The sequence below is a fragment of the Neophocaena asiaeorientalis genome, unplaced genomic scaffold (genome assembly GCF_003031525.2).
Source record: "Neophocaena asiaeorientalis asiaeorientalis breed wild unplaced genomic scaffold, Neophocaena_asiaeorientalis_V1.1 scaffold135, whole genome shotgun sequence".
In the NCBI taxonomy this organism is placed as follows: Eukaryota; Metazoa; Chordata; class Mammalia; order Artiodactyla; family Phocoenidae; genus Neophocaena; species Neophocaena asiaeorientalis.
This window is the reverse complement of record NW_020175190.1, coordinates 950,702-968,058: the sequence shown is the minus strand read 5'-3', so window position 1 is coordinate 968,058 and position 17,357 is coordinate 950,702. Positions and strand designations below refer to the sequence as shown.

General features: G+C 42.3%; 1 protein-coding gene across 2 annotated transcripts in view; it reads left to right on the top strand.

Moving 5' to 3' along the window:
- CACHD1 (cache domain containing 1) overlaps window positions 1-14,967 on the top strand; it is a 125,098-nt gene extending 110,131 nt beyond the window's left edge. Inside the window, exons 23-26 of one of the 2 annotated variants that reach the window (XM_024764775.1) lie at window positions 1,241-1,402; window positions 2,661-2,738; window positions 3,592-3,693; window positions 13,205-14,967. In XM_024764775.1, coding sequence (XP_024620543.1) covers window positions 1,241-1,402; window positions 2,661-2,738; window positions 3,592-3,693; window positions 13,205-13,443 — 581 coding nt within the window. In that variant the 3' untranslated portion in view covers window positions 13,444-14,967. The remainder of the gene's footprint in view (window positions 1-1,240; window positions 1,403-2,660; window positions 2,739-3,591; window positions 3,694-13,204) is intronic. The other variant, XM_024764774.1, reaches the window with a different exon arrangement.
- Window positions 14,968-17,357: the final 2,390 nt, after the last annotated feature.

The following is a 17,357-nucleotide window of genomic DNA, read 5'->3' as shown; positions in this document are numbered from 1 at the left end:
TACTAGGACAGAGATCTTAAAATAATTCTCTACCCTACTTCCCTGATTTCTTTGCCAGTAGTTTTTAGTTGCAAAACCAAGGCAAATAATTACTTTCAAAGCTGGCTAGCTATACTTTGCAGAGTAAGCAGCCATCTTTCCTGCCAGATTTTGCAAGCCTGGAATTCATTCCCATAAAGCTTGTTCTGAGAAAAATCAGGCCTGATTTCTGAGCAGCTGAACTGTGGGGTTGTGTGAATGTGAATCCCAGCTGTCAGAAACACAGGGCTGGTGATGGGCAGAGTGACCCGTGCATTATCGCTTTCCTGCTGCTACCTTCCCTCACAACTTTTGAAGGCAGAAATCTTATGGCTACAAATTAGTATGTAGGTCCTTGAGGTCGGCAAAAGCCAGAGCTATCCAGTGCAGTGGGGTGGCTTGGGGTGGGGGACAGGGACATTTTTGGGAGGAATACCATTGGGATTAGGCCCCAAGACCTCAAAAATACTACCTGCATACCCACCCTGAGATCTTCTCAGTGTCTTTCTGGAATTACCACAAGCTCCTCAAGCTCAGCTGGCAAGTGAAAAGATATTTAAGCCTTTAGTTAATGCCTTTTTTGACATCTGCCCACATTAGCCTGTCTGTGGAAGAAAAGCTTTTCCTATATGTGAGGAAGGGTTCTGAGCTCTCGTATGACTACCGGACCAGGTTAGGACACGGTTGAAGTGACCTTGCTCCAAGAAGTCACTTTATATGCCCACCTGCAGTTTCCTGTCTGAAAAGTGCAAATAGTGTCTTAAAGGGAACCCAATAAGCTTTGAAATTTGATCCTTTTTGGAGGTCACGTGACTGAGCCACTGAAATAAATGACACCACGTAGAGTAAATATGTGCGAAGAGACCCACGTTGCCCTGCCTCACCTCTGTACTAAGAGTAGTGCACAGCCCAGGGCTGGGCCCTTAGACTGGGCACTGCGTGTATAAGGGATCCTCAACCACTCGCTTATTTCACAAGTCCTTGCCAATTGTGTGCTCTGCAAGCAAGCAGCATTTCATCTGAGAACCAGAAATTAAAGGAAGCCCTGTTCCCACATCCCAGTGGGTCTTCTTTAAGGGATTCAAAGCGTAAAGCAGCCGTTCTTACATATCTTCACTAAACCCCTTCCCACTGCATTCCTTCCCATCTCACCCCCGTCCCCATCTCCTGCTACACTTGGGAAATCTTTATGAAGGACATCTGTTTGTTTATTTTAATGAAGGTGATGAGGTTGTCACATTGAACATGATTAAAAGTGCCCCTGTGGGTCCAGTGGCTGGAGGCATCATGGGCTGCATCATGGTCTTGGTCCTGGCCGTGTATGCATACCGTCATCAGATTCATCGCCGGAGTCATCAGCATATGTCTCCTCTTGCTGCCCAAGGTGAGCTCGAAAGGAATCCCAAAGCTCCCCCAGGAGGCGGCAGGCTCCCAGGGTTGTTCCAAGGCGAGAAGGACAGTAACCAGTTGTAAGCCTTTAAGCGACTGTAAGACCAGTGCTACATTTCCTGCTACTGTGGAGTAGATTCGGAGGTCCCCAAAGCCTGCTTTTCCCTCCTTTAGTTCACAGCTCATTCTTTAGGGCCTAAATCCTGCAAGCCCCATTTGATTCCCCAGAAAATCCCTAGATTATCTCTCTCCTTACGCAAGCGTGAGCCCGCCATAGCTTGCCTCTGGAATAAGACAGTCAGGGGAGCTGGGATGCTGAGTGGGAAATTTTGTTCTTCGCTAAGCTCAGATATGCTGCCTTTGCTGTTCCGAAAAGACGGACAGACCAAAGATACCTCAGGCCACTACTGGCAAGAACATGAATCTGTTCTATTGCAGCTATTACTATATTGTGTGAATGAACACATTCAAAGGAATGATCACATCTCTTAAAACAGGATAAGGACTGTCCAACCTGGATAAGGACTTGAAGTCAGATACAAAATGATTAATTGGTAATTATGGCTTCCATATCAAGAGTTAAATGTGGTATCTGTGCTCGTTTGCAAGGAACGAAACCATTTAACGACCATCCCCATCCTCCCTACAAACCCCTTGGGCTGTGTTACCCTGACCTTTGTGGAGATAAGACTCTCTCATCATTTTTCCTGGACTTGGTCAGGAGCCTGGCAGCCGTCATGATTAGTTGATGCTGGAATATATCACTGTGGTCGCAATCCTGTCGGGGGATCATGGGATCGTGTTGTCTGATTTAGTAACTGAGCTGACCACAAAGCTCTTTCCTCTTGGTAAGGTTTGGTTTGACTGAGGGTGACTGCCCTCCAGTGTAACCTTAGGCCTGGCCTTTTATAGCATTCTGTAGCACCATTTTATCAGCACAGTCAGCCGTGGTTTTAGACCCCTTCCTTCCGTTTCAGGTACTTGAGGAGAGAATTAAAGACCTGTTAGCCTCAATCAACATCTTTTCTCCTCTGTCTCCAGAAATCAATCTCAGGTGCCCCGCTGGATTATTCACCTCTTGTTCTCTCTTCTGATTCCTGCTCCCTCCTCCTTTAAAAAAAAAAAATGAGATGGGGCATCAGTTCATTGATGGAGTGCTGTCATCCAGTCATCAAATGAACACTGCAGGGCATTAAAGTGGGTGATTTTGTTTGATTAAATAGTCATGTTTCTCTCTTTTGAATGATGGCTAGAAATGTCAGTGCGTATGTCCAACCTGGAGAATGACAGAGATGAAAGGGATGATGACGGCCATGAAGACAGAGGCATCAGTGAGTATCCAGGCTGCTTCCACGCAGAACGTGGCAGCAGGAGGCTAATCCAGAATAAATGTGCTTTCTCGTATTAAAGTTTAAGATGCTTTGGCCCGATGGGGTTCTTTTTTTCCCCCATTTTCATTAGGAATAAGCATAGGTATTTGCTTTGTTCTAGTACATCTCAAAAGATTTCAGGGTGTTCTTTGTTGCATTAAGTACTTTGGCCTAAAACACCTTACTCTTCACCTTCTTTCTCCTCCTTATTACTTTCCAGTATAGCATTTTAGAAAGGGAGTCATCAGGTATGCATTTCTTTTAAATCCCTTAACTAATGTGTACAACTCAGGGGGGAAAAAACAGAACATTTCTCTATCAAAAGAGAGCTCCATGTGTGTTGAGATACTTTGGCCTTCAACTATACAGAGTATATCTCCTTGATGCATGTTGGAGATATGTCATTAGGGACCTCTTGCTGTCCCAGTCCTAAAACCAACTCCCCTAATCCTCAGAATTGTTAAAAAATTACTCATTCTAGCAGCCGCAAGGCACAGGGATATTAGCTCGGGGCTTTGGGACAGCCTGGAGGGGTGGGATGGGGAGAGTGGGAGGGAGGGAGACGCAAGAGGGAAGACACATGGGAGCATATGTATATGTATAGCTGATTCACTTTGTTATAAAGCAGAAGCTGACACATTATTGTAAAGCAATTATACCCCAAAAAAAAGGTTAAAAAAAAAAAAAAATTACTCATTCTAGCTCTGCAAAGAATAAGTCCCCCCAGCATATGAATGAGGCTACTTAGCGCAAATGCGCTTGGTACAATAAAGATGCTGGCCTAAGAGTGACTAACCATCCTTGCCTTCCACAGTCAGCAATACTCGATTTATAGCTGCGGTCATCGAACGGCATGCACACAGTCCAGAAAGGAGGCGTCGCTACTGGGGTCGCTCAGGAACAGAAAGCGATCATGGTAAGAAGGTCTGGCTTCCTGCGCTCGAGGCCCTGAGGACCCTGGTGCACTTGCGGGCCAGTGCTCACAAGTTATTTATGCATAAATAACCCTTCTCTCTCTTTCCTGTTCCATGCTCAGGTAAATTATTTTGGCATAGTTTTCCAAACAGATACATTCCAGCATGAAAATTTTATAAGAGCCCCAGGAGAGTTTGGCTTATGGCTCAGCATTCCCAGGCATACGTGGGATGACCTCTGGGCACACAGATTGCCTCCTGGGTTTTCTCCGTGAATAAGCATTTAGATCATCTCAATGGTACCTGCTTACCCATTCACTGAGAACCAGTGGTACCCCACGTGGTTCTCAGTGAATCGGCTTACTCATAGGTCCTGCTGCCCAGTGATGTTGGTTGGCAAACACTGGCATCGACAAGGGCTCTCTTGGCCACATACTCTCAGGGCCTGGCAAGAATCCATGCTGTCATCTGGCGTCCCCTGCCCTGACCTCCTGCCTGGCCTGGAGCCCCAGGGAAGGCTTCACCAAAGAGACAGCACTTACCCTGGGCCTTGAAGGATGATTAAAGAAAAGCGAGGGACAAAGGATATTAGACGCAAAGGGACTGGTGTGTACAAAGTCATGGAGGTGCCTAAAGTGCCTGTAAGATGCTCGGGAAGGGTCGGGACTGAGTTGTGAAGAGACACTGGGTGCTAAGTGAGCTACCAATTATCAAGTCCACGGCTATACCAACAGCATGGCCACCATGTACCTTCTCACCTTCCCAGTGCCCGTATGGCTTATTGTCACAGAGAACAGCAGATGTGTCCTACTGTCTAGGCATCCCTGCCACTGTTGCACAAAAATATAACAGAAGTGTACATCCTTTCCTGTAATTGTCAGATCTTTTTGTTTTTCATATAGCTGTTTAATTTTCCAGAAATCTTTCTTTTCTTCCCAGAATCAGGTCTTTTTTTAATGCATAAGTAATGCATTTATGCTTTTTTTATTCTGCCTTGTCCACATCTACCCTGAAAAAAAAAAAATGTCTTCAAGCAGTGTGCTTCCACACCTGTGCTAAAAAATGCAGGAGTAGATATTCATCAAAGCAACCAATGTGGCCTTTTACACGGCAGCCAGGTATTCAAACTCCCTTTGGAAAACAGGAGAAGCCAAAGGTCTGATTTTTAAAATGGGGACTCTTAATTTGGGCTCTGAATGACATTGTTCCCACCAACTAAATAGAAACTTCTGGTCTCTATGGAGAGTCAAAGCAGAACTTAAATTTCTCAGTTTCTTTGACTTTCTGCCTTTTTTCCAGAAAAACCTTTGAACCCACATAAATTCATTCTGCCAGGCAGTTCTGTGTCTCTTCTCCTTTGAATAATAAAACAGGTTTGAGGCTACTAAAGTTCAACAGAAATCATTTCTTATTCAGCAGAAATACTGCGTTCTTTCTCTCTCTCTCCCCCTCTCCGTCTCTCTCTCCCTCTCCCCACCCCCCTTTCCCCTGGTAGAAACTGCTTCAGTACAAAATTGGAATTCTGAGTGATGTTCTAATGTTCCATTAGCCCTCCCATCATCTTAGTAAAAATGGCATATGAAGCAACAGCTGAGATAAAAGGAATAGTGCGGTGTCAGCATCCCAAAGCCAAGGAATCTAGCTAAGGGCTTGCTTTCTTTCATTTTTCACAATAATTGGATCCCTGTTATCCCCAAAGTTTCTCACGCAGACAGAATGCAGCGCCAGAAGAAGCGGAAGACATTGACATTCCACGTAATTCCAAATGCACCACAAAGTCAGCAGCATTTAACCGAGTGTTGTCATATCCCTGAACCTGTATGGTGGGTCACTGAAAGTGGAGGCATCAAGCTAATGTCCCTGTGGTACCTAGAGGATAAACCATAGGTACACGTTAAACCCGGAAATCTGATCTAGTTCTTTTGTGGCACACGACTTGCTCAAGCGTGTATTCTCTTATTTGGTGAAGGTATCAGGCGGGCATCTGCTGTTTGCTTGGCAGAGAGGAAGGAGTTGGGGAAGGGAGCGGGATGGGCCTTATTTCTGCCAGGCAGCGTGGTATAGAAGAGCTTATAAGACAGGTCAAGCAGAATTCACTTGGAATCCCACCTCTCCCCTTCTTTCCAGGTAGTGAGACCTTAGTGAAGCTACGTGGACCTCAGTTTCCTAATAATTAAAACGGGATTAGAAATTCCTCCTGGGTAAGGTTGTCGTGAGGATGAAGTGAGATAACACATGGCAGGCATGAGCTCAGAGCTGACCTCACCTCCATACCCACTCTGCCCTCAAGGAATTGATAATCCAGCAAGAAACTGTAAATGCGTGCATGTATTCACAAGACTGATAAAAGGCTGAATATGACAGCTTCCTTAAAGAAGTGGAACAAAGAAGAAGATGGGGAGAGAGTTCACTTTTATCTGCAAGTAAATCATGTAAGACCCTGGGGGGAGAGGGGACACGCACAAAAGGAAACCTCAGAAGAATAAAATATATAAATATATAAGTATGGAACAGACCAGACTTTCATGGTATGGTTCAGAGTGGTTATATTCCCAGAATTAAAACTAAATGTTACCAACCTAAACTTGGAGACTCCAGGCTGCATTTTTAACTAGAAATATTTCATGTGGCCAACAGAGTTTTGTATTTTAAAAGAACCTAATTTTTAATTTTTGTTTCTTAAAAGAAAACTACTCAAAATAAGAATGGTTTCTGAAAAGTAGAATCATTTTTATCGACGTTCTGACACCATGTAGAATGATTGTTTTCCAGCACTTGACTATTAACTGTTACACTCTGCTTTCCCATTATTTCTCTTGAAAATATCATATTCTAACTAATCAATTGGCTTATTTTTAAGTTAAAAATCACCAGTATGTATTTGTTCCTTGTGAATCTGTGTTTTAGTTACCATCTCATTAGAAACATTACAAATGTACGTTAAGCAACTTTTTTTTTCTTTGTGAAAGGGAATTTTACCCCTAGCGAAGTAAATTCCAAAAGACTTAAAACGCAAATGCTGAACCTTGAAAATCTGGTCAAAAATTACATAGTGCACCATGAAACCATTTTTTAGAAGTGCAGAGATATTCTCCTGCAGTTACTCACTGTGACCACAAAGGGGTGATGACCACAAAGGGGTGAGTGAGTCCCCAGAGGGACCTAACAGCCCTTGCCATCAAGAGGGTTTTCTTAAGAACCGTCAGATAAATACATTAGCAGAATGACAAAGAGCAAAAGCCTAATTTGACTCTTCTGTTCCTTATGGATGCCAGGCCTCCTTCCTGAAGCCTGTTTCGCCTTGAAACTGGCTTTGCAGGAATTTCTCTGTATGCACCTTTGGATAGTAAAGAAGTCTTTCTTTGAAAGTATTTGTAAATGTCCTCTGTGTCTTAAATGGTGCTGCTTCCTGCATGAGTCAGAGACCGTGTCTGTCTTATGCATCACTGTTCCCAGCACTTCACAGAATTGCCTGGCACTGAGTAAACGCTCAGTTAATTTGCTAAGTGAGAGCATGTGTTTGGCTTTCTCCTGCTTCTCTGAAACATGCTACTCCCTCCCTCCAGATTTCCATGAATTACTGAGATAAGAGGAAGCCTGAGTAAGTTATAGAGGGGTTGAGCAGTAGTGTCCCACTGAGGAAATAAAACAGAATTGCCCCAGAGGGGTTCCCTTCGGAGGGGTCCCTGCTGGGATTCTCATCAGAAAGCCCCAGGAGAAACGGGGCTGCCCCCAAGTTGCCTTGGGAACGGCTGCAAGGTCACCACCCACCTGGGCCTGGGACCAGCCAGGTTCAGAGCACCCCTGGACTCTAAGTCAGAACTCCAGGCAGGGCCCAGTGAATCCTAGAATATCTTCATTATTAGATGAGACTGGTAAAATGTCACACCAGACAGAACCACAGATGGCTGAAAAAATTATGTGATTTTTTTTTTTTTAAGCGCATGCTTTGTGTAAGGCGTAAGTCCTCGTACTTTAAGAAAGAGTTTGCTAATGGACAAGACAGCCCTATATTTTTTTGTAATATGGTAAAATCTAAGATAGGGATGTGCACAGATTACCGCTTAAACTCACAGAAGAGTCACCAGAACCCCTATAGGTTGGTATGACTGGGTGGGGTGGATGTTGGTTGGGAAGGTTTCCCAGAAAAGACCTTCAAACATAACGTGAATTACAATAGCGAGATAAGGGAAGGTGGGAGGGTGAGGCAGGCAGAAGGACCACTATGAATTTTACACCAGGAATGGGAAAATCAGCTGTCAGTTCCGATGGGTGCTTGTAAGTGAGCAGAGTCAGGAAGGCATCCAGGAGGCAAGATGAAGACAGCCTAGCACTAAAGGTTGGCTAAAAATAATTGACACAGACACTGAGATTTTGCTAAAATGTGTTTTCTAGTGCTTTAGTCTCTTGTGTGTAGAACATTTGTAACTGAGGTTTTAAAGCCTACATTACATTCTAGACTTAGCACTACTGAAGCTGAGAATCTTGTTCTGGCTCCTGATCTCTTAATCTTGGGTAAAGTCATCACTATTCCTCCAGCATCTGAACCTAGAAACTTCAAGGATATTAACCCTCTTGGCATCTTCACCAGGAAGTCCATTTGGTCACCAGAGCCAGCCCTTCCGTGAGCTTGAACAGCCGCTCGCTCCACTTAAACACGGCTAATGTCCCACTTCACGGCCTTGCCGTCTTCTCGGGCCGATGCTCAGTCCCCTGTCCTCTGAGCCTCAGATCCCTCCTTCCTTGTGGTCAGCCTCCTCATTGCCACAAGGGATCATCTTAAAGCACATGTTATGTTATTGCCATCTACCTTCCCCCTGCCCTTTGACCAGCCTTCCTGGTCTGGTCTCAGCCTGCCTGTCCAGCCTCATCTCTTGCTCTTTTCTCCTACACGTGAAGCTTTTCCCCATTTCTCAAATCCATGGAGCCTTTCAGTCTTCTGGTCTTTGAATATGCTCATCTCCCTGCCTGAAGTACCTTCCACCCCTTTCTTTACCTAGTGAACCCCTCTCTCCTGTGACGGCCACCTTAAGTGTCACTTCCTCTAGGATCCTAAGCCAAGTTCATCAGCTTTGGTATTCCTTTGTAATGCCTCTGGTTTCGCACCTGTGTTTCCCCTTCTTGACTGTGGGCTTTTCAGAAGCTGGGGCCTCACCTTACCCCTTTTTCCGTTGAACCTCTAGCCTGGCATCTGGCACCAAGAGGGCACTCAATAATGATGGACACACAACAACGAACTCTCCTTCTTCTGTCCTGATTTATGGTCAACGTGCCTTTTTTTCTGGCTGGGTATCTCTACATATGTTATTCACAGACTCTCAAAATCAAGACGTGCAAAAACAAAATTCGTTTCCTTCCCTGAGACTCAGGATCTCGGAGTCACCCTCTCTTATCATCCTGACTGTAAGTTGCAGTCCTCTTTAACCACCCCTCACCCCCCAGCCCCCCACATCAAATTGCTGATGAACTACTACTGTTTCCACCCCAGAGCTGTCTGTCCAATCCCATAGTTTTAATTCAACAACTCTCAGCTGGGCTATTGCAATAACCTCCTAACTGCCTCCCTCTCTCTCCTTTTTATTCAGCCACCAAACTGCCACCAGAACTCTCTCTCCTTTTTTATATGTAAATTTATTTATTTATTTTTGGCTGCGTTGGATCTTCATTGTGCGCAGGCTTTCTCTAGTTGCGGCAAGCGGGGGCTACTGTTCCTTGCAGTGCACGGGCTTCTCATTGCGGTGGCTTCTCTTCTTGTGGAGCACGGGCTCTGGGCACGTGGGCTTCAGTAGTTGCAACACACGGGCTTCAGTATTTGTGGCTCGCTGGCTCTAGAGCGCAGGCTCAGTAGTTGTGGCGCACGGGCTCAGTTGCTCCACGACATGTGGGATCTTCCTGGACCAGGGATCGAGCCCACATTCCCTGCATTGGCAGGCAGATTCTTAACCACTGCACCACCAGGGAAGTACCAGAACTCTTTTTTTTTTTTTAATACAGCAAGTTCTTATTAGTCATCAATTTTATACACATCAGTATATACATGTCAATCCCAATCACCCAATTCATCACACCACCACCACCACCCCCTGCAGCTTTCCGCCCTTGGTGTCCATACGTTTGTTCTCTACATCTGTGTCTCAACTTCTGCCCTGCAAACCGGCTCATCTGTACCATTTTTCTAGGTTCCACATACATGCGTTAATATACGATATTTGTTTTACTCTTTCTGCCTTACTTCACTCTGTATGACAGTCTCTAGATCCATCCACGTCTCAACAAATGACTCAATTTCGTTCCTTTTTATGGCTGAGTAATATTCCGTTATATGTATGTACCACAACTTCTTTATCCATTCGTCTCTTGATGGACATTTAGGTTGCTTCCATGACCTGGCTATCGCGAATAGTGCTGCAGTGAACATTGGGGTGCATGTGTCTTTTTGAATTATGGTTTTCTCTGGGTATATGCCCAGTAGAGGTTCTAACTGGTGTGAGGTGATACCTCATTGTAGTTTTGATTTTCATTTCTCTAATAATTAGTGATGTTGAGCAGCTTTTCATGTGCTTCTTGGCCATGTGTATGTCTTCTTTGGGGAAATGTCTATTTAGGTCTTCTGCCCATTTTCGGATTTGGTTTTTTGTTTCTTTAATATTGAGCTGCATGAGCTGTTTGGAGATTAATCCTTTGTCCATTGATTCGTTTGCAAATATCTTCTCCCATTCTGAGGATTGTCTTTTCGTCTTGTTTATTTTTTGTTTTTATTTCCATTTCTCTAGGAGGTGGATCAAAAAGGATCTTGCTGTGATTTATGTCAAAGAGTGTTCTTCCTATGTGTTCCTCTAAGAGTATTTTTTTTTAATTTTTTTTAATTTTTGGCTGTGTTGGGTGTTCGTTTCTGTGCGAGGGCTTTCTCTAGTTGCAGCAAGTGAGGGGCAGTCTTCATCACGGTGCACGGGCCTCTCACTATCGTGGCTTCTCTTGTGTTTTTGTGCCAGTACCATATTGTCTTGATTACTGTAGCTTTGTAGTATAGTCTGAAGTCAGGGAGTCTGATTTCTCCAGCTCCATTTCTTTCCCTGAGGACTGCTTTGGCTATTCAGGGTCTTTTGTGTCTCCATACAAATTTGAAGATTATTTGTTCTAGTTCTGTAAAAGTGCCATTGGTAATTTGATAGAGATCATTTTTTCCAGGTTGTTCATTTTATTGGCATAGAGTTGCTTATGGTAGCCTCTTAGGATGCTTTGTATTTCTGCGCTGTCTGTTGTAACTTCTCCTTTTTCATTTCTAATTTTATTGATTTGAGTCCTCTCCCTCTTTTTCTTTTTAAGTTTCCTTGGGGTTTTTTTTTGTTTGTTTTAACCAGCTTTTAGTTTTATTGATCTTTGCTATTGTTTTCTTTGTTTCTATTTCATTTATTTCTGCTCTCATCTTTATGATTGCTTTCCTTCTGCTGTCTTTGGGTTTTGTTTGTTCTTCTTTCTCTAGTTCCTTTAGGTGTAAGTTTAGATTGTTTACGTGAGATTTTTCTGGTTTCTTGAGGTAGGCTTGTATAGCTATAAACTTCGCTCTTAGAACTGCTTTTGCTGCATCCCAGAGGTTTTTGATCGTCGTGTTTTCATAGTCATTTGTCTCTAGGTATTTTTTGATTTCCTCTTTGATTTCTTCAGTGATCTCTTGGTTATTTAGTAACGTATTGTTTAGCCTCATGTGTTTGTGATTTTTACATAGGCTGCAGGATTGTAGTTCTTGCTTCTGTTGTCTGCCCTCTGGTGGATGAGGCTATCTAAGAGGCTTGTGTAAGTTTCCTGATGGGAGGGACTCCAGAACTCTCTTTTTAAAATACAGAAATGATTGTGCTATTTTTCTGGTCTGCTCAAAACCTTATAAGTTAAAGTCTGTCCTCCATCTACCTGCTAGCACTCATCCTAGCCACATGGTGTAAAAATAGTCTTGTGTTTCTACACCTCTTGGCCATACTCGTCTGTTCCTTTACTCCTAGCCACTTCACCAAACTCCTACTCATCCATTTAAGCCCAACTAAAATATGAGTCCTCCTGTGATGCTTTCCCAGTCCTCCAGCCAGAATTAGTTAAGCCCTCTGCTGGATTTCAATTAAACCTCCATTATAGCACTTACCATTATCTGCACCAGAATAAGCCTAATTTTGTAAATATGTATCTCTTACTCAGTGGTGAAATCCTTAAGGAAAAGGGACATCTCTTATTTGTGTTTCATAGTCTCTCCTTTCAGCCTCCTGATGGTCTTCAATAAATGAATAATTGAACTGAGCTATGCTTGTACTTGTTTTATTTCTCAAGCACTAGCATATCAGCTCCTTGTGCAGAGATCAGGTTTTCATCTCTGGGTCTCCTGCAGTGCCCAACACAGTGTCTTATACATAGTAGGTGCCTGATAAATATTTGTTGAGTGGGACTGAAAGAATTATGTTGTTTGAACAACATTTCATTGAGGACTGAGAATTGCCTTTCTCATTTTTGCACGAAGCATAACATTTTCAACCACAAACTATTCCTGCTTGGTTAGTATGCAAGCACGTCAGTTTTGCAGCCATGGATGTGACTAGCGCTACCCACGGGTGAGTGCTGATTGATGCTAACTGTAGATGCAGCGGAAATATTAATGAGCTGTCACTTCTCAAAATTCTTAAAGGGGATTTTTTTTTTTTTTTGCAATATTTAAAAACATGCCAAGGTTCTTGGAATGAAATCCTTTGATCAGCAAGGGCATTTTCTTTTGAAACATGTATTACTTAGAATACCAAAAGAAATTAATCTTTAAATACAGTGGACCAGCTTACACAGAGAATAGCTGATTCTTTTGCTAGTTGCTATGAATGTATGCAGAGTTAGTGTTTTGTTAGGGACTGGAACTCAGGCAAGTTCATTAACCTCTCTGATCATCATTTCCCTCACCTGTAAAATGGACGTTAAAATATGTGCCTTGTTGGTGCGTAGGAATTACATGACACCAGGGCTGCCATGGTGGCAGCTGTTTTTTGTTCTTACTGTGGCCTCACATTCAGGCATTTTGAAGCTCAGCTTCCCCCACCAGCCCCCAACTGATCTGAGTCCTGTTAGGATCTTTGTCTTGAAGCTGTTTGTTTTTTCCCCTCAAAAATAAAAAATAGCTTTAATCTTATCTGAGGGAATAGTGTAGGAGGATATTTCCCCAAATGTCAGTTGTGGGGTCTATGGATCAGAAAGGATTGGGGTGATTTTGGGTTTGGTTTCGTTGGTTTGGGCATTTGGGAAGAGGGTTGTTGTTCATATTGTCTAAAATGATTGTGTATTTATTGTGTAATTGCTTTAAGGCAAGAGCTAACGAAAGATCTCTTTAAAAATAAGTCACTTCGAGGTCTGCTGACAGTCTGCAAACATTGACACTTATGTAACACAAAGGTAGGAGCGCCTCCCAGTGCCCCAGAAATCTGCAGTGACGTCTCCTCCCTGCATCTGGAAGCTCTCAGCTGCCTGTTTGTTGTGTTCATCTTCTAGGTTACAGCACCATGAGCCCACAGGAAGACAGCGAAAACCCTCCGTGCACCAACGACCCCTTGTCGGCCGGGGTGGACGTGGGAAACCACGATGAAGACTTGGAGTTGGACACCCCACCTCAGACTGCTGCCCTTCTAAGTCACAAGTTCCACCACTACCGCCTTCACCACCCCACGCTGCATCACAGCCACCACCTGCAGGCGGCCGTGACCGTACACACTGTCGACGCAGAATGCTAACCTCCTCACCTCCATCAGAAGATGAGATCTGGGAGATATGGAATGTTCTGGAGGGAGAAAGAGCCAGCATCAAATCCACTTGTGTCTGTGCTCTGTCTAGAGTCGTTTAACTCGTTTTCCTGCCTGTTAATACATTTCAAAACAAGAGAAACAACGACAGAATCACATTTGTGAAGATGCAAGGCTGGTTGTGAAATGGAGGGGAAATACGTCTGATTAATGAACCTGCCATAATACCAACGGAATGAACAGAAGCAAACCTCTAAACAGAGATGGAACCTACAAGTGAAACATTGGGAGCCTTGGTTAAGCTGAGCCAGGGGAATGTTCCGAGGAGCCCGAAACATTTGGCTCTCCTTAACTGGAAGAGAGAAAAATATGCTCCAGCGGAGACTGGCAACGTGGCACATGCAGAGAGAAATGTGTGCTTTGAAGATTTCACCTGGTTTCTTAGCGGTACCTAGATACCACAGTTGCTGTATGGAACTCATGTTAAGCTCTAAATGATGCATCTCAAAATTTCTAAGTAAAGGATTATTTTTCTACTATTTATTGAACTTTCAAACATTCTCAAACTTTGGGGGAAAGAAAAGGAAACACATGAGAAAATTTCACCAGTTATCCCTAGCTGTTTTGTGTATAATGAAGTGGTTCTTTGATTAAGAAGTTTTAGATCTTATTTAACTGATACCATCCCACTGCCTCACTCCACAAAAATGGGGAAATGAAGAAATCTTTCTCTCTGACTTGTTTACATACATTTTCTTTAGAACATCATTTCATGGAAATAGATCTTGATTTGCAATGCAGTATTCTTTTCTGTGTTTGACAGAGGTGGTGACAGAGGTGGGGGGTGGGCAGAGGAATCCAGGAAGCTTTTAAAGAAATGTTATGTTTCTTTTGAACTAATTTCCATTTCCCATACAGTGCTTTCCTTAGGTTTCTACGAAACCTAATATTACACCCCCAGCCTTTCAGCTAAAGGAGGGTTGGATTTATTCTCCTTGTTTTAGAGACTATAAATTTTTTAATGTCCCATTTTGATTCTGAGAATATGGAACGCATAAAGGAAGAAGTTTTTCAAATTCAAAATTTTGATTCCAAAATAAAGATTTCTTTTGAAATCATAGTTTAAAGCTGCTGCCAGTCCTCCAAGAAGATACCCACCAAACTGCTTTGTGATGTATACAGAGGGTGATGAAATCTGGCTCATACAACATGGGGCATTGTAATCTTAAAGTAGTGTTCTAATTACAGTGATGTATTTTAGATTCACATTTTGTGATCCAAATATGTTATAAAGACATTCTTGCACCGTGTGTGTGGTAAATCTCCATTTATATGTAGTTGGAAAAAAATTCACTGAATAATGTTTTAATGATAGGGTATTACGATATAATGTAAAAAAAAAAATAAAAGTGGTTCTTCAGCAGTACAGAAAGTCAACTCTATGTGTGCTATCAGGAAACCTCTTCATACTGTGTATAAAATTGCAGTCTAGTGAAATAAACTGTATGAACGGACGGTCTTAGTGGCTGTAGTGATTTGTTAATGGACCACTTCTTGTGCCTCAAGGAAGATTACACTTTGTAACCTAGCAGATCAGTTGCCAAACTGAAAGTAGTCTTCCTTTCAGTGCCACAGTCAACTTCAGGGGCTTCCTGACCATCTTGACTATGCAAAGAAATTTAAGACTCTAATGGGATGAAATTAAAAGCAAATAAAATGTGTGGATCATAGCTCCCCCTTTCTGAGCATCTAAATTAGTGTCATATATAATAAATAAATGGCTGTTCTCTAACTGCTGGAGCGAATGAATGACTTTCCTGTCTTCCCAGAATATCAAACCTCTCCATGGAACACTGGGGTCATTTCTCAAGTTGAGAGTCTTTGTGTTATGACACTAGCCTCTTGATGGAGGGGAACCTGGTTGTTTTCAAGAAAAGAATCACAAAACTTAGAGCTTAAAAAATAAAATACGGACAGCCTACTCAAAGATAATGAGAGAAATGTATTTTGTGTCTTTTGTGATAAGAATCTCTCCCCATCCTGAAATTTCAGGGAAAGTGATTGAATACTTATACGTGAATAAGAATATAACCAAGTTTTGCAGTTCCTGGAGAATATGACATACAGCTTTGTGCAGTTTGGGTTGAAGTTTTGATCTGCTAAGTTACCTTTTGTCTTCTTCCCCAAGCATTGCATATAATGTTGTTTAGACATTTCTTGTTTGTGTTCTTGTTGTTATTTAAAAGGAAAAATATGGTTTTGGAAATTTTTCATCATGGCAATCAATATTGGCTCCTTTTGCCCCACAGATTACATTGCTTGTTTGTTTTTGTTTGTTTTCTTTTTTTGTTTAAGTAATTTTTATTGCCGTATAGTTGATTTACAATTTTATGTGAGTTTCTGCTGTACAGCAAAGTCAATCAGTTATAATATACATATATACACTCTTTTTTAGATTCTATTCCCATATAGGCCATTACAGAGTACTGAGTAGAGTTCCCTGTGCTATACAGTAGTTTCTTATTAGTTATCTATTTTACATATAGTAGTGTGTATATGTCAATCCCAATCCCCAATTTATCCCTCCTCCCCCTTTCCCCCTTGGTAGCCATAAGTTTGTTTTCTACATCTGTGATGCTATTTCTGTTTTGTAAATAGGTTCATTTGTACCATTTTTTTTGGTTCCATATATAAGCAATATCATATTATATTTGTCTTTCTCTGACTTCACTCAGTATGACAATCTCTAGGTCATCCATGTCACTGCAAATGGCATTATTTCTTTGTTTTTTATGGCTGGGTAATATTCCATTGTGTATATGTACCTCATCTTCTTTATTCATTCTTCCGTCGATGGACATTTAGGTTGCTTTCCATGTCTTGGCTATTGTAAATAGTGCTGCAGTGAACATTGGGGTGCATGTATCCTTTCAAACCAAGTTTTTCTCCAGATGTATGCCCAGGAGTGGGATTGCTGGATCATATGGTAGCTCTACTTTTAGTTTTTTAAGGAATCTCCATACTGTTCTCCATAGTGACTCTACCAATTTACATTCCCACTAGCAGTGCAAGAGGATTCCCTTTTCTCCACACCCTCTCCAGCATTTATTGTAGGTTTTTTTGATGATGGCCATTCTGACCAGTGTGAGGTGATACCTCATTGTAGTTTTTTGGTTTTGTTTTTTTTTTAGGTAAATTAAAGCTATTGTGTCTTTATCTTTAGCATTTTTTTAATCTTTATTTTTTTTAACATCTTAATTGCTTTACAATGGTGTGTTAGTTTCTGCTTTTTACAAAGTGAATCAGACAGCTTGCGTCTCCCTCCCATCCTCCCTATCCCACCCCTCTAGGTGGTCACAAAGCATCTAGCTGATCTCCCTGTGCTGTGCGGCTGCTTCCCACTAGCTGTCTATTTTACATTTGGTAGTGTATATATGTCCATGCCACTCACTCACTTCGTCCCAGCTTACCCTTCCCCCTCCCCATGTCCTCAAGTCCCTTCTCTACGTCTGCATCTTTATTCCTGTCCTGCCCCTAGGTTCTGGAGAACCGTTTTGTTTTTTTTTTTAGATTCCATATATATGTGTTAGCACACGGTATTTGTTTTTCTCTTTCTGACTTACTTCACTGTATGACAGACTCTAGGTCCATCCACCTCACTACAAATAACTCAATTTCATTTCTTTTTATGGCTGAGTAATATTCCATTGTATATATGTACCACATCTTCTTTATCCATTTGTCTGTCGATGGACCCTTAGGTTGCTTCCAGGTCCTGGCTATTGTAAATAGAACTGCAATGAACATTATGGTACATGACTCTTTTTGAATTATGGTTTTCTCTGGGTATATGCTTAGTAGAGGGGTTGCTGGGTGGTTTGGTAGTTCTATTTTTAGTTTTTTAA